The 18,142-nt window shown below is 41.9% G+C and overlaps 1 protein-coding gene across 4 annotated transcripts in view; it reads left to right on the top strand.

The window, feature by feature from the left end:
- Positions 1-17,202, top strand: part of LOC119649199 (protein Teyrha-meyrha) — a 67,861-nt gene extending 50,659 nt beyond the window's left edge. Inside the window, exons 4-9 of one of the 4 annotated variants that reach the window (XM_038051239.1) lie at positions 15,312-15,541; positions 15,601-15,759; positions 16,099-16,291; positions 16,353-16,539; positions 16,707-16,890; positions 16,962-17,202. In XM_038051239.1, coding sequence (XP_037907167.1) covers positions 15,312-15,541; positions 15,601-15,759; positions 16,099-16,291; positions 16,353-16,539; positions 16,707-16,890; positions 16,962-17,087 — 1,079 coding nt within the window. In that variant the 3' untranslated portion in view covers positions 17,088-17,202. Of the gene's footprint in view, positions 1-15,287; positions 15,542-15,600; positions 15,760-16,098; positions 16,292-16,352; positions 16,540-16,706; positions 16,891-16,961 lie in introns of those variants that run through there. The other 3 variants (XM_038051238.1, XM_038051240.1, XM_038051241.1) reach the window with 3 other exon arrangements.
- Positions 17,203-18,142: the final 940 nt, after the last annotated feature.

Here is an 18,142-nt window from a genome sequence, read left to right as displayed (position 1 = left end):
TGCAGTGAATGATATGGTAGGTCGTATTCAGTCCAAGTTGAGAGAGACAGAGCAGGCGAGGTTGCGAATGCAATCGATGGGCAAAGGGAGAGGCTAGAGCCATGTTCACCCCGTGATGAAATACTTTGTGGTGGGTCCGCGGGGAAGAGAACAGGAGTTAGGGGGTGGTTTTAGTGAGTAAAACTCCCACACGCTGGAACATGTGTACCTGTGCCTTTGAAAGATTTCCATTTCCGAAGAAAAAAAGGACAGACATTGAACCGATTTTTAAAAAGAGAATAAAACACAAAAATAGGTTGTCGCCCATTATAAGCTTGTTAGTTCAGTTTATGAATTTAGTTGAACTAGAGGATTTTTTCCTCTATCTAACCGGGCGTTGAATCACCTCTGGCAAAAAGGGAATGATGATTGAAAAACAAACTTAGTCCAGAATGAAATTTCGGATTCTATTCATGCATTCTTAGTCTAATATGTAAAACAAATCTACAAATTTGCAAGTTATTAAATATTCCCAAATAAATCGCATTCCATAGTTTAACCAGCACATGGCTACCACGGACGACCTGCAATATTTGTTTTGCTTGCAATTCTCTTTGTTCACCAAATGATTTTTGATCCATTTCATAACCGAATTTATTGCTAATCTTTATGTTATTCTGAACCCATTGCAGTTCCTCGTGTCCTGCCGCACGGTTACCTCATATCACAATCAACTTTGCAAATCACTTCCTCTCCATATGAACGCTCGTTTTATATGAACAATTTGCGTTTCCGGTTGAGCGAGCCGGGGTGAAATGGTTTCAATTTTCCTCTTTCTCCCCTTTGATCTCAACTCAACTGAATTTTCCATTACAAGGATACATGACTTTATATTAAACGCCATATAGTTTTCAGGACTAGACTGTCTCTATATGCATATCTGCAATAAAGGGGAGCCAGGCTTATTGGATGAACAGGTATTTTGTTATTTTGTTTTTCTTATGAAAGCGTGTAGGAGTCATCCGAATATTAAAATTATAATGAAGGAGTTAGGACGAACAGAGGAACATATTACTTATATATCAAATCCTAGAACATCTGCTTACACCCGCTACTTTCAACCCCTCAATTGCGTCTAACCATTGTATCAAGTGCATGCATTCGCACCGAGAACATTGTTTAGATTGAATCCTCCGACCCCATTGTACCACTGCGGACAACAAATGGTTTCCCGTCCAGGTCTTCCGCCTTTAACCGGAATCCATCTTTCCGAGTCCCGCTCTAAACAACGATTTGGAACTAACAAATGTTATTTTAAGCTCGCTCGCACTTAAAGTAATTCCGGCAAATAATAAACTGTAAAGTGATCTCTCAAGGATTTGGTTGGACATCCGTGAATATATCATGCGCATCATCTTCATCTTGTGGTCGTGATCCCGACATGCCGTTTACATAGTGCTTTGTTTATTTGACAAGATTAGTGAACGCCATAAACACCACTCTGGACTGAGCATATGCAACCAACTGTGCTGGAGTCTTCCTTTGATCGCTAGACAATTGTCGACATAGTGGGATCACGGCAAATTGTCTTATTTTAAGATCACTTTGTTATCTTGAAAATACTCGAAGATTCGAATGTTGATCGGGTTGAGTAAAGGGTGAGTTAGTGGTTGGTGGCTGCAGCTGCACATCTGATAGCACAATCGATTCCAAATTTATAGCAACTTAATCCTTGGGATTTTCGGATTATGAAGAGATAGATGTTTAGGTATGTGTGTGTCGTAAAATGAGCAAATCAGCTAATAAATTTTCTTTGAAGGGAAATTATTTCAATTAGTTTCTGAATGGTATTTATTTTTGGTGGAGAATTTCGAAATTTTTGAGACTAGATAAGATTGCACGAGCAATGTTTCTAGCATTATTGTAGGTTCAGTAGAAAAGAGTATCTATGTATGTATGTATGTATTTTACTATTCCTTACTACGTATTTTTATTAAGGTTTTGTTTGCTGGCTCCCGCCACTAAAACCACCTTCTTCTGCTTCGCTTACCCCCCGGGACTCCCATTTCGGTATTATATCACGGGGCAGGATCAGTTATGAACTGCGGCTTCTCTCCTTATTTGTAACTTTCCTCCGAAGCTCCTCCCTCCTCAGCAGGTTTTGGATCACATTCATTAATTTTTCCACCGCCCTCCAAGATGTTTCAGAGGCTAGCATGTGGTCCACGATATTCTCGGGTGTCAATCGTGCCTCGGCGTCAATTTCCACCTCCGCATGTCGGCATTACGGAGAGTCGTCACGCCCGAAGCGATAAAGGTATGCTCGGTACCCTCCGTGTCCGCTTTGGAATTGAGTTAGGTGGTAACTAATTTCACTTGATCCATTTAAAGACATCTGGAATAATCCAGTGTGTCCACCGTCCTTTAGGTAAATCATCCCATATTTTTTGCCATTCCAAAATAGATTCACTTCGTCCCAATCGCCGACGATTTGTATAGAATTCGCCGATTGCATATAATGGGTCATAAAGGCGTCGACCCTCGTTCGTCAAGATTTCGATGGGGATCATGCCTACTATCACACAAGCTGCTTCATCTGAAGTTGTACGGTAAGCGCATGACGTTCGCAATGCACTCAATCGGTATGGGGCTGCGATTTTTCTTCTGTTTGCTTCCACCTTCAAAGACGGTGCCCAGACTGGAGCTGCATAAAACAGGATGGAGCTAACAACACTCGAGATTAGGAGCCGACGGCTTTGCCTAGAACCACCTATATTTGGTAACATTTTTGCCAACAATGTAGTCACTCCGGAAGCCTGGGTTGCTACATTTTCAAGATGGGACTTGAATTTCAGTCTTTAGTCAAACATGACTCCTAGGTATTTAAGCGTTGGGTGCGACTGTATGATGTGTTCACCAATCCTGATCTTTATCGACGTCTGCTTCCTTCGCTTGGTAATCAAGAGTGTCTAGCCAAGACCTGATTTCAAAAATTGCCTCGTTTGTGAGTACCTCGATCTCATCAATATCTTGTGCCACGATAGTTACTCCGATATCGTCTGCGAAGCCAATGATTGTCGCTCCTTTGGGTAGCTGCAACTTAAAAATTCCGTCATACATTATTATCCACAGGAGAGGACTGAGGACTCATCCTTGTGGACCTCCGCAGGTTGTTGAAATTCCCGGAGAAATTCCATGACTATGTGCACCAGGTATTTAGGAGCGCCAAATTTGGCTAAAGCCGCAATTATTTTGCTCCATTTTGCCGTATTAAAGGCATTCTTCACGTCGAGAGTGACTACCACTGAAGATTTATTGGCCTCCATTGCTTTTTCCGCAATTTCCGTCAGCGTGCTCATGGCATTGACAGTAGATCTTGTCTTTCGGAGTCCGAACTGTCTGTCTGAGAGACCATCCTCCTTTTCTGTGATTTGTACAAGCCTATTGAAGATGACCCGTTCGAAAAATTTGCCGATGCCATTTAGCAGGCATACAGGCCTATAAGACGAAGGATCACCCAAAGGTTTATTTGGCTTCGGGATTAACAAAAGCTTCTGTTTCCTCCACTCTTCCAGGAAAATCACATCTATGAGGCACATCGTAAATGTTTCAGCGAACCACTTGGAACTGTTTCGACGGCCACTATCAGTGCTTTATTCGGAATGCCGTCTAAACCTGGGGCTTTATTTACGCCAATCTTCTTCGCGGCTTCCCGGACTATTTTCACTGTTACCTCGGAAATTGCACAGGGACCTATCTGGACACTTGAAACTTGTGGAAAGAGAGTCCTAATAATTTCCCGCAGCAAATCAGGGTTGGTGATCGGCGGTAAGCGCTTTCCCTTGATTGTTGCCATAACTCGAAGTCGAAGTCCGCTTCCTTGCATAACCTCTTGAATTGTTCAGTTTTACTTCTAGAGATGGCTGCTTGCAATTCTTTCCTCGCCTTATTATATTGGTTGTGCAACTCTTCAGACTCAGACTGGTTTCTGCTACGTTGGTTGTGTCTTCTGGCTTTAAGGCAAACTTTACGAAGTTCTTCGATTTCGGTATTCCACCAGGAGTTGGGCATTCGTTTTTTGAGAACCGTGCGGCGGGGCATGGAAGCAACACAAGCTTTTTATAACTTTGACCTGCGCCACCTTTTCTCGTGCATTTCCCACCGGCATCGCTTCCTGTAGAAGTATTTCCTCGAACATTTCTACGTCAAGTTTTTTGGATGCCCAACCCGATACTGCAGTGTTCTTGATTCGCTTCGCTCCTATCGTACGCTCCATCTGGAAGGTGATAGCTCACTGTGCGTATATTCCTCACTGACCTGCCATTGGAGATCCTTAGATAATGAATCGCTAACAAACGTAAGGTCTATTACCGATCCCATATCCCGTCTCCGAAAAGTATTGGCGCCGCATTCCAATAGTCAGGAATTTTTAGTACCACATTTGCTGTTTCTTCAGCCCTTTATTTAAAAATCAATTCTAAGAATTTTCTCTTTTACTACCGTTCTCTGGTGACTTACCCTCCGACTTTTAAAAATTAAAATACATACTTACTATTATATTTTCATCGCTTTACAAAAGTGGTTGTATTGCGAATTAGATGGTTGCATTGCGGTAAGATTCGCTGTTTTAAGAGATCACTTGCTATGATGAATGCCGAACTGGTTGTGGTGTAGGTGTTAGTGGACATGACGATGGCCGGATAGCCGGTTCTTGTGGTCGCACGATAGAACCTTGAGGATGTTGGCAAAGGATCGGATATATTCTTTGCCAGAAACGCTAGTTTCAGCCGTTCAGTTGATACTGTTGTAAGTCTACCATTTATATGAACTTGGAAAACAGTTGAGGAGACTGGACTAATAACCAGATGAGGACCAGTGTAAGGTTGAGGTAATGACCCACACACTAGAATACATGAGAGCATGTACTTAATTCTTCATGGATGAAAGTTGATCTTCAATTACGATGAATGATTGGTTTAGGCCGCAGCTGCCTCATGTCCTATCCAACACGGTTAAGAAAAATGCGCTGGTCGGTGCTATGCAAATCACTCTCTGGGAATTCTAAGGGTTGTCCCAAAAACAAGTTCAGCCGAGGAGCTACTAACATCTTGATGCTGTCTCGTTATTCGATGAGAAACGTAGGAAAAATGGTATTCCAGCAGAGGTATACAGACTGGTATTCCAACACCGGCCAGACCTACTGCTCCGCGCATTCAACGCTTGCCTGAAAGAAGGCATTTTCCCTGCTCGTTGGAAAGTTGCGAGGCTTGCGCTGATCCCTAAAGGGAAAGGCGATCCCGAATTGCCGTCTTCATACCGCCCACTATGTATGCTTGATACTACTGGGAAAGTGCTCGAAAGGCTCATCAGAAGTAGACTCGCTGAAGCGATACGCGCTGCCGGACATTTATCTCCCCGGCAGTTTGGTTTTAGGGCAGGGAGATCGACATGCAGGTCGTGAACGCCGTTCGACGAGCAAAGGCACATAGCCGCCAAACTCGACGGGTGGCGCTCCTCGTAACGCTTGACGTTAGAAACGCCTTCAATTCCGTAAGATGGAAAGACATTCTAGGCACACTAGACAATACCCTCAACGCGCCGAACTATCCCTTACGGATTTTGAGGGACTATCTGAGGAACCGCTCCCTGCTCTATGAAACACTAGAGGGTCAAAGGTGGATGGAGGTCACGTCGGGGGTAGCACAGGGATCCATCCTAGGGCCGGACCTCTGGAACGCTACCTATGACAGTCTGCTTAAACTCGACATGCCAGAAGAGTCGCGACTGGTCGGCTATCCAGATGATGTCGCAGCGCTTGTTGCTGGACGCACTGTCGAACAGGCGCAAAGCAGACTCGGCATATTGATGCGACGGGTAAGCGGATGGATGACTACTCATGGTTTCAACCTTGCACTGGAAAAAACCGAAGTAGTCATCCTGACTAAAAGGAGAATTCCGACCCTGCGTCCCATATCGTGCGGCGAGTCGATAATCGAGTCAAAATCAGCGGTAAACTACCTCGGAATGACTCTTGACTCAAAGATGAGCTTTTCTGAGCAAATCCAAGCAGCAGCGAACAAGGCTGCGGCTGGAGTTTCGGCGTTAAGTAGACTAATGGCAAACATTGGGGGTCCTACGTCTAGTAGGCGACGTCTCCTGATGAGCTCAACGTAGTCTGTCCTGCTCTACGGCGCAGAGGTATGGGCTGGCGCGAGGAGGTATATCGTAAGCGCGCAAGTCTCTGAACCGGCCGTGATGGTGATCGCGGGAGTTATCCCCGTTGCCCTTCTTGCTAAGGAGCGTCAGGCCATATACAAGCGCAAGTCAGATGAGTCAAGGGAGGTGGTTGCTCGCGAAGAACGGCAACGCACCCTAGACGAGTGGCAGGTCTCTTGGCAAAATGAAACTAGAGGCAGATGGACTGCACGGCTCATCGGCAACTTAGGTGCGTGGCTGAATCGGAAGCATGGTGAGACTGACTATTTCCTTACCCAATTTTTAAGTGGGCATGGAAGTTTTCAGTCTTACCACAAGATTGGAAAGGCGCGTTCTCCGGATTGTGTGTTTTGCAATGGAGTTGTGGACGATGCCCACCACACTTTTTTTTTTTGTGGAAGGTGGGATGGGGTTCGTCAACAGCTCTATTTAAACACAGGGGATCTCTCTCCAGACAACATTGTGGCAGAGATGCTGAGGACTGCTGACAGGTGGAACCGTGTTGCTCATTACGTTCGGGCCCTTCTCGTTGCTAAGAAGATAGAACTCGACCGGTGGAGGAGCCGGATGGCAGGGGGCTCCTTGAACTGACAGTTCCCTTCCTCCTCTGAAGGCTCCCCAAGGCGGGAGAGTTCGGGGACTAGCCCGAAGTAATGTGACAAACGGTTCCAAGCTAGCTCTCTGACGATGGGGAGGTGTTTAGTTGGTAGTCCGACGACGTACCGAATCGGGAGTCCAACACTGTGTGCGTAAATGCATTCACCTACCCTACCCCCCCCCCAAAAAAAAAAAAAAAACAAAACAAAGTATCTGATGAAATCTACTCCGAAATTAGGTGCAGCAACATTGGCGATCCAAAATTTCCAAATGAACTCGCGATGAAGAGCTAGACTAACAGTTAACATTTGTTGTCGAAAGATTTGAATTGCAGACCAGTTTGCTTCGACAAGCTTAGCTCAGTGAGATTCCGGATTATGTTTTACTTTCGGACTGATTTGAAAAAGGGTCACCCCCGCTCAAGTGCCTCTCAAAAAAATTAATTTGTGAAAAGTTGTCTTTAATATGAAGTCGGCTCTGCTTAAAGACACTATCGTTTACCGTGCATTTTAGTACTTATAATAATGGCTATTGACAATTTGCTCTCTCACGGAATTTACGAAGAAAAAAACAAAAAGAAATTTTCTTCCGGCGGTATCGCCTTCTGCCAATGAATATCTTGAGCAACTGGCACTACAACGAAACCTTGACAATCCTGCCGATAAACGATTAAGACGGCCACGAACCTCGACTAGTTCTTTCAGAATACTTTTGTGCACCAAAGGTGTTATTGCTGATGAAGTATTTACCAAAATAGTAATTGGTTTGCATTTGCTCATTCTGGATGACTACGAAACATCGGCTGCCTCTAAAGTGCTGAGGATCGCCTACACGATCGTTGAAACCACAAGGATCTTAAGTACACTATCGGTCACTTTGCTGCCTGTTTTAAACTGTATGGCGCGTAACACTTGTGATGCTTGTGATATGCGGACTTTGACCAAAAATTTGCACAGTTCTTTCTTATTTCTTGAGCGAATACCCAATTTTTTATCGCGGCAGTGGTCCATACACTACGAGGAAGGACTAAGACTAAGGACTAAGTTTCAATGATGAAAAGGATAACTGGTCCAAGATATATCGATATTTGAAAAATGAAAAATAATTTTTTGGGCCTTATCGGAAAAATGATTTTTTCTTCATTGATATCTGTCTGCATGTCTGCCTACCAGAATGATCAGTACTATTGATATTAACTACAATAATGGACCTCCAAGAGCGTGCCTCAGCTTAATTGGGGGCTATTTTTTGCTTGTATAGCAGAATAGGATTGCTTCGTTGTTCGTTAACAATAAACAATCCGGATGATATAGACAACCAGTATGTTCTTCCTCTCACTGACAATCTATTTATGTGACCCTGACAATCTAACCCAGTAAATTCGATTGATACTAGTATCTTTCATTAACTATCACTTTGTTAATTATAATAGGAAGTGCATAGTCTTCCATTAAAAACTAGGTATTTATTGGAAAAACGATACCTCATGCTTTTACTTAAAGTCTTTTTCGCAATTCCCAATATTTTGACAACATACGCATATTGCATCGAGGCAATGCTCATTTGATATTCACGAATCAACCCAAACTTTTGGTATCTTCACATGTTGCGAAATGCTGCTGAGAGAGGCTATGCGTCATTAATTAAAGCAAGTGATAGTATAAAAGTGAATATGGAAGGTGAGACCGGAAGAAGGCTTGTTAAGAGAAAAATCCGTTCTCAAAATTTGGTGGAAATATCAGGAGCCCCCCCCCCTTTCGTTTTCACTGAGTGACCACATTCTTGGCTGAATTTGAGGAACGATTCCTATACACGCGAAAGGTGTGATCAAACTTTTTTATCACCAAATATAGCCATGTTGAGCATCGCGGAATATCAAATAACATGCCTGAATTAACTCTTTTCCAACCATTAATTTTGACATTGATTTTAAATCAAAGGCCCATTCTCAAAACCTACTCAATCAAAAACCTGGAAAAAAATAATATTTTTTTATTACATCTAAGCTAAACTTATTAATAGTATATTGCTCTATTTTGGGAAAACACCCTTAAGATCACTCTAATACTATAAAAGTCTCAAATAACATAGGCAGTAATACTGGTAAATTTGGAGGAAATGCTATCAAAGCTATAGTAGATTATATTTTTCGGGTAAATTTACTGCTCCCTAAGAATCACATGCAGAATATCAGTATCTTATTTCGAGATATATACAAATAAAATCTGTACATTCCAGGAAATTTCTGAAATTTAGTAGTTTGGCTAGATAAAGGAGTGCCTTCCATTTTGAGTGTAAACATTTTTTTTTATCCTGCACAGTTTTAACGTAATGGTCGGCCAGGGGTAAACTGAGTGGTCTTTTGTTCCCAATCTAGAGCTGATTTACTACAGAGAGACACAAGATCTCAACTTCAGATATTTTAGGAAAACCTATCTACAATCTGAATCTCTTCTAGAATTTTATATTAGCCATTATATGGGATCTAGAATAGTTTCCCTGCGCAACTAGACAACGTACTTTTGTTAACGATGCCTTCACCATGATTTGATCAGTATAAGGGAACCCTAAATAATAACCAATGTTCAATTAATTGAACTGAACTGATAATTTTTACTGTTTTTGAGAAACCTCATCATCAAACCTTGTCAGCGTTTGAAATTAGTAAGCTTAACTGATTTGCTGAAATTTCAGGAGTCACATCAAATCATTCAACGAGAAGACCATGACATTTTTGGTAGCTTTACCTGGGTTTAGAAATATAATTTCATATAATGTAATATAATTTAGAGGCGGGAGTGAATCCTTGTATTTTGATCATTGTTTACCAAAGCCATCACATACAGGTCCCTTTTCGAGAAGGTAAATACTGTATTAATAATATAAAATTCTACTCATACTACATTTCGCAGTACCTTAAATAAATTCAAAGATATTTTGAATATGAGATAAATTTTCACCGACCAGGGAATCAGAGAAGCAGAGATAAAGAGAGACTAAAGAGACTAAAAAGAGAGATAAATAGAAGCAGAGAATAGAAAAACGAAATGAAGCAGAACAGAATAACATCTTCCGTAACTTTTTTGTACAAATTGTCAGTTTTCTATATTTGAGATAATTTGGAACTAATTGGAATGAATAAATCTACTTTTATTTATTTTACTTGTTTTCTATGAAACATCTCAATTGAACCTGAAGTCCACAATTGATATCAGATATTGCTGGTCGATAGTCCTTTTTAAGTGCTTTTATATTTCAAATGATGCTTTCCATGTGTTACTTCCAATGTTCCTAACAAGGGAATTCAACAAACCAATACAGCACATTTAAAAGGAAAATAAAAAGGACAAACGTTAAAGAGAGTATCTTTTCAAAATTCCTCTGAAACATCGGTGAACCCTTCTGCTCGACTGCTATCGGAATGTCATAGTCCTGAAAAAAAAGCCAAGCACAAGAGACAATTATATCAAAAATCGAGAGACAATAGAACCTTTGCACTACGCTGGAATTTTTCATGACACCAAATTTAAGTTAAAAAGCAGATAAATAAGTGCTAAATTCAAGTGGATGATAGAAACAGTGGAAAAAGGGAATTAAATGTGCTAACAAGTGTTGAACACTTTGCGTCAAAGACGTCCGACACTATGACAGATATTGCCTCAAAAAGGTGGAAAATCCCCCATTTATTGAGAAGATTCTTCTCGTGGAGCGGAAATGAAATTAAAGACAAATGAAAAAACAAATTTGATCCTGGAAAAATCTTTCTTTGTTGACAACAATCAGTCACGTTTTAATTAAAAAAAGTTTTAGGTTTGCTTTAACATAATACACTGCCCCTCCGGTGTATCTAAATTTACAATATATTTTCGGAATTACTAATTTGTACAAACTTTCTATCTTGGAATTAATATCAGTTTCACTATATCAGGACTTCCTTACGACATTAGGTGATAATTAGAGGCTAGTTTATATGTAACATAAAAGTGTTGAGACAAGATATGTAACCAGAAACAAGTCAGGAAACCGGAAGCTCGGTGCTTCAGGTATGAAAGGTTTTGTTTGTTTCTTCTGTGAGTACATTTGAGTGCAGAACTATCCCATTTGTATGTAGCCCGTAATGTATATTAGGGTGGAGCAATCCTGTATGGACTTTTTTTGATTTTTTTTCAACGACATAGTGGTGAAAAGTTGTCTTACTATAAATAAATCAAGCGTACAAAATTTGACCTACTTGATTTAATGTTAAGAGGCCCCAACACAGTTGAAAGTGAGAAAAAAAATTATTTTTTTAAATTATCATTTATTATAGAAATTACTTAGAAACATATAAAAAATACGTAATTAAATATCAAATTGTTTTTTTTTTTTGTATTGAAATTAGGCATTCGTTCGTTCTTGGCCTGATGAAACTGTTTCGCTCATCTTCCCCGCAAACCGCACTTGAAGCTTTGGTCACCAATTTGATGCAGCGCTCTACGGCTTGCGTGTGGCATGGAAAATCTTTAATATTCTGACATGTGCCCAAACCATGACAACGCCGGATCCCACACCGCAATAATCAAAGAGTATTATTCTCCCTCTTGTGGCATTATTCTCTCTCTTGTGGGAGTACAAAAGCAACTCGGTGAAGCCTAGTGATAGTAGAGGCATGTACGGTATCGGACCGTTGCTGATATATTGATTATTGATTGATTGTATTGATTGATTATATTGACCTAGAAGCCTGTTTACGACAGAATGTTGAGTGCAAGATTCCAGGCCCCAATTCCCATATAAAGGAGAAGGATACTTTCTATTAGCAACTATAAGAGAGATTTTGATGATATTGTGATGATGATGGGTGATCTGAGTACCAAAGTGGTTTATGACAGTTTCTTTCTCGGATATGTAATAGAGAGGCATGGTCTTGGTGACGGTAGTAATAACACTGAAGAGACTAAGTGTAATTTCGCGGTATTTTTAGCGATTAAATTATTTGAAATAATCAAGACTTGCTTTCTCTTCTTTTTTTTCGTCTATTGGCTAGTGCTTATTTATTGGTCTTGCAAATACCGATATTTCGGGAACCACTTGTTCCCTACACCAGTGCTAACAAGACTTGTTAGTCGGACCTTGCAAAAACCGATATTTTGGGAAACACTTGCTCCCTTCATCAGTGCTAACCAGACTTGATCATAGTAGACTTAGGAGTTATCTTCCTGAATGGGCATAATAAAAGAGATGCTGATATCGGTCTCGAACGGGACTATCATTTGATGGTCGCTTATCTACGTTTGTTCATTGCTACTGCATTTACTCGTAGGACAACAAAGCTTCGGCTTCCCAAATTCAATAAGGGCTGATTCCCCAATCCAGGTGTTGTCCAGGAGTGTAAAACCTTCTTGTTGCATAAACGTCACTTGTTGTGTCAAGGTCATTCTGTCACCGATGGATTTTCTTCTATCTATTCGGCGCTTTACCTAGTTATACATAGATCTTGGGCAAACTGTTCTGAATTCTGGGTGAGATAAAGCGAGTTGTAGTTGAAAAGGTAGAATTGGCAGCGTATAGTTTACAGGTTAAAGAAAGGCGGGAATTTCTCAGAAAGAGGAAATGTGCTAAGTTGTGCCTAGCTTCACCATGATTCTTTGTTCCTCTTAGGTCAATGTTTCTATCGGACAGGAATCCATCAGGTATATTTCATCTTCTAAACGTGCTTCGACCTCGTTTGCCTCATGTTCCAATTGTGGTCCTCGTGGATTACTTCAGCGTAAAGTGCCATTCATATTAAAGGGTACTTTCTTTATTACGTGTGCCAAAGGCATCAGCTATCTGTCTATTTATTCTGACTTGCCAAGCTCTTGATATTTTCGCCACATTTATTAGACGGTCCGATTTTGCCGCAATGCCAAATTGCAACATTATTAGATATAGTACCACAATCAGAGCCCCGCTGAAACAAGCAACAACGGTACCATCTATACTAATGGAATAGCTTAGCATTCATACCGGTGGATGCAAGATTTACCTAAATCTCTACCGAACTAAGGAGTACGTCACCCGTGTTGAAACGCAACACCACGACGAGGCCCGAAGGTCTCTTCTCGCTTGAGCATAACCACAACCCCCATGAAACTCCCACGCAAATAACCGAGCTGTACTCACATACAACGGGAGTTCACCCGAAATCCAGGAGCTATCCCGGTTCCCATGGTACCAGTATACCCCTGGTAAGGTTTCGTGGCCAATTACCACTTCAGATGAGTCCCCGTGCAGACTCGGGTCTGATGCCCTGATTAGGCCTTTGGAGCATTCGCCTACTGCAACACGGCCGGCAAACCAAAGTGAGTATAGCGTCTCCCGGTGCCACCACTATGGAGGTTCTCCTCAGCCACTTGGTTCTGGTTTGTCCGACAGGGTTGCCACCCCGTCTTTCTCACTGCCACCTCTGAGCACCAGTTGCGCTGCCAGGTAAAACTGGTCCAAATGTCGGTAATGATTGTGGAAGTGGATGATGAGCAAATTCTTCAGTTGAAATTTGCTCCTCGAAGTATTCTCGCCATCTATCTGTTACGGAACGACGGTTGATAAGCAAAGTACCGTTCTTGTCATTAACGCAACAGAAGTGTTAGATATCCTATGTACGTTCGTTACAGCTTTTAGCAAGTCGAAACAGATCTCTCTCGCCATCTCGAGTGTCCAATTTGTCGTAAAGATTTTTGTAATGGTTCGCTCAGGTGACAGCGAGTGCTTTCTTTGCTTCCCGGTTGGCATTTTTATAAATTTGCCAATTGGGCGGCGTTTAATCGTCGAGAAATTTGTGGTAAAGGCGTTTCTTTTCACTGACCTTAATTTCAACATCATCACTCCAAAGCCAAGCATCTTGGTTGATGTACCACTTACCCGGCTTGGTTACGCCGAGGGTTGCAGAGGCCGCTTTGTGGGTCGTGTCTTTCATTTGGTTGCACGATTCTTTCACATTCGTAATCGTACAAGTGAGATCGTTTCTTCTTTCTTCTCACCAAATCGGCGCCATTTAATGCGCTGTGGGCCAGTGCGCGTTCCTCACGCGTTTTATCGGTGGCTTAATTCGCAGGACGGCAATCAATGGTCGATTTTGAGGTGCTATGGTCTCATAGGGAACGACAATTGCAGTTAGTGACAGTGGGAAAATGGCGTCTTATGAGAATATAGTCGATTTGCGTTTTATTGTTCCCACTATAAAATGTAGGAAGATGAGACAATCGTTTGATGAACCATGTATTCATAAGAACAAGGTCATGGGCGTCCGCAAAATCGATTATACGCTCACCACCCTTATTGCGCACTCCGAACCCCTTTCCCCCACGACACCTGTTACCGTCTGTGTTTTCACCCACATGACCCACATGAATAAAATTATCATATAATATAGTCGTCAGCAGGCACGTGACAAGTCTTTTCATCGAGAAGTTGTCAGAAGGCATCTTTCTCGGCATCAGGTCTACCTCTCTGTGGTGCGTAAGCGATAAAGAAGTGAATAGTGCGATCAGCTGATATAATCGTGAGCTTCATCAGCCGATCATCAAATCGTTCGACTAATGGCATCACGGAAACCCTCTGAGATGGCAACGCCAGGACCATATTGAATGTGTGGGTTACCAAAATAGAGAAGTTTATATCCATTTTTATTGCGTTCGCTTTCAATGTTGCAACGTTTTGCACCAGAACATCGGGTTTCTTGCAGAGCGCAGACATCAATGCGCCTTTTCCGAAGGGCTCTTGCGAGTTCCTTGGTCTTTCCAGTTAGGGTACCAACATTTAGCGTGCAGACAACTGTTTGTTTTGTTCGGACTAACTTGCTTACGTCCTGATGTCGTCCATGCGTCAAGATCCCTTGCCCATTTCTCAACAGGACCGGGGCCCGTTCTGCCGCGTCGACTGAGGTGGACGTCCTAGCATTTCTCGGAGGCTTGTCACTCAATCCGATCATCTTGTTTCTAACAACATTGTATGCATTTTCTTTGTCTGTCGCGGGACCTGTCACCAAGAGGGATCAGGTAGGATTTAGAATAATGGAATAACTCCAACTATACGAGTACTTTATTTATCTCTTTCCCTGATCTCAGCATTTTATTTTTGGTTTACTGAGGATAGCACAGAATATGTTGCCTCAAACCCTCATGACCCAAGCTGTATGTATTGCTTATGTAAAATCAACTTCATAGACCAAGGGTGTGCAAATATCTGTTTCTTAGAACAGTACAATTACCGAATGTAGTATACAAACAGGATTTCAGACCTATTCGCAAACTAACTCCCATGAACAAAGGGTTACTTTGGACGAGATGGGTGAATACTGATAATATGAAAAATATTTGCAAAATACTTGGCTTTTATTCTGTTTCGAGAATAACTATCAAATGTATTTGTCTTTCCTTCTAGAAACATTACGATTGCATATAGAGAATAATAAATTTACTTATACCTTATAGTCAAGAATAGTTAATAATTCTCATTGAAATGTATTGCAATAGATGCATTTGTAAATACTTTTCCAGATCCACAGAATAAGAATAATGGTGGTCGCCGATCTTCTGTGCCAGAATCATGTCCTGTTTGTGGAATTCAGTTATCCGTTGATGAATGGAACACACACTTCCTCTCAGAGCTGGATAGGCTCTACAAGCTCAGTTCAGGAATGGATCGGTCAAATATACAACAAAATTATCTAATGGGATCCTGTCCGAATCAAGACAACGGAATGAGGACAAGTCACAACAGATGGGAGGTTTGTAACATTAACTCTTTCGAAATGTATAGTAGATGTTAATCCCTTTCCATATGCAGACATTTCAAAGGATACGAACCAATCGACAAAGTCGACTACGTATAAAAGTACGAAGAAGAAAATGCGGCAACGATCTTTACTTTTTAGAAAATCTATTTTGTAATTCGTGTCCAATATGTCGAAGGAAATTCTCGGCGGAAAATGCGAAAAATTATGAGGTATGTATAAGGGTAGAAGGAACTGTGGGTTGTATACGAAATGATATTCCGAAAATTTAATAACAAGGAGAGAAACATGATTTTCCATGGACCAAATCAGTTCCAAAGAGGTTGAATCCTTCAGTCTAGCCAGTAAATTGTGTTTCCTAATTTTGATTGTTAATATAATTAAATGCTAGATTTATGTATTTCGAGCTAAACTAGAAAAATATGTTTCCACTACGAATAAATGCATATTTTGCTTTCTCAAAGTCTATTTATCTATTCATCCTTGAATCTGTATCACATAAACTCCTATTAGCACTCACACCCCCTTTTATTTATCCCATATGCCTTCAGGAGGAGCAGAACGTGAAGGATGAAATGGAAACGGTGGATGTTGAAAGTTGTAGCGATGACGTACCTGATTCAGGCTCGGATATAAGCAATGTTGGAAAAGTGGCCGGGGTTCTATACAAAAGCGTATGCCTTCTGAACAAAGACAGCGGAGATGATCCAATCAGTAGCTGGGATCCCAACTCACATATGGGTGGTAGGAATAATTGGCCATTTTCGCAAGCAAATTGTTTTCAAAAGGCACTCTATTACGGCAGCTAAAAATGCAAGCGAGCTTTCATCGACCACACCACAATTTTACAACGCAGACTCCTGCGAGGACGGAGCGACAGGCGAGAAGGACGACGCTAACAATAGCAATAACGATAGTGATGAGGATTTAGTTGTAGACGATGATTGTGTTCGGGTTTCGAGGAAACGGAAGCTGGATGGTGATGCTGGCGGGTGAGTTTCCAAGATTTATTGCTGCATGCGCTTCAGTTATATCAGTCTGGCAGCAGAGGCGAAAGAAGCACTCCCGCATTTGATAGTACTCCTGTCACCCTAAATCATTTCCCTTTTTAAAAAATCAATCCCATCGTTAATAACGATTTTCACGACCAAATCGACAGAACAGACAACAATAATACCGAAGAAGACAGACAATCCGAACCGCAGGTATCCAGCACTGATCCAACCGAAACATCCAAGTGTTATCCTGGCCTGGATGATTTACGCACCCGTTTAAAAGAGCTTGACCCCACACCGATGAACAGGCCCAAAGAGGAGGAGGACTATAAGTGCTTCATATGTAAGGTAAATACAAATTTGCAATTGGCCCAGAAGATTCGTACATTTTACCTGATTTAATCATTTCATTCCTCAAGACAGGTTTAGAAAATTATTCGAATTTCTTTCGTGGTCGATCGTTATATTTTCACCAAAGTTGCGCCAACGTTATGAGTAGCTGTCGGAACTTCAAGGCGCACGACAGTAGCAATGGTAGCGTGTAGCACGGAGGTCCTACATTATAATGTCTCATATCGGATGGTGTATATTATTAAATTATTATTATTAATGATTATTGTAAGTTTATAAACAAATTGTTTTAAAAATAAAAAAAAGAAAATTAACACAACGCAAAATGTTGTTTGACTTCTCGGGAGGACTCTAAACATCCCTTTTCGAGTTATTCACCTCATTTGAACGGATGGACATAGCTGTAAACAGTTCTTATAGTTGAATTCCAGTCCGGGTTGGTAATCGTGAGGTCATCCCAAATCAATTGTCAAATACCTGGAGGTGATGATCGATGCCAAGCTGAATTTCAAGGGACACTCGGATTATGCGCGAGAGAAGGCTGCAAATGCTAGCTCATCCCTTGCAAGGATGATGCCTAACGTGGGAGGGCCGAAGTATAGTCGCAGGCTATTCATCGCGGGAGTGGTGAGGTCGATCCTGCTATACGCGGCCCCTGTCTGGGCGCTAGCGTTGAACCACGCTATCAACCGGAGGTAGATAAGTTCGGCATACCAGCCAATTGCGCTAAGGGTGTGCAGCGCATTTTATAGGTATTCTAGCGAGCGGGGCACACTGGCTCTATGAAAAACGGAAGGCAAATCCAGCCGAGGTGAATGCGGATTTCCGAAAAGCCACCAGGAGAGAGTTGTGTGGCAACAACGGTGGGATAACTCCGACAAGGGCCGGTGGACCCATGCATTGATCTCGTGTATCGAGAAACGGGTCTACCGAAAGCACGGGAAATGGAATTACTACCTGACACAGTTCCTTACGGGACACGGTGGCTATAGGAAGTACTTGCATCGCTTCGCGTTGGACGAGTCTCTCAACAATCCTGAATGCGGTGCTACACCCGAGGACCCGGAGCACGTTCCATTGTCCCAGATTTCTGCAGCAGAAAGCCGTGGTGCAGACAAAACTCTTGGAGTTGGATCGAGCTCAGCGCGACGGAGACGCGACATGGACGAGCTGGCATAGCGAACCAGAGCCTCCCCCGCGAAGTAATACTTCACGGTGGTCCCGCGGGGAAAGGCGGAAAAGTGAGGGT

The sequence above is a fragment of the Hermetia illucens genome, chromosome 2, assembly GCF_905115235.1.
Source record: "Hermetia illucens chromosome 2, iHerIll2.2.curated.20191125, whole genome shotgun sequence".
NCBI classification, from domain to species: domain Eukaryota; kingdom Metazoa; phylum Arthropoda; class Insecta; order Diptera; family Stratiomyidae; genus Hermetia; species Hermetia illucens.
Note: the sequence above shows the minus strand (reverse complement) of the source record. Positions and strands in the feature narration are given on the sequence as shown.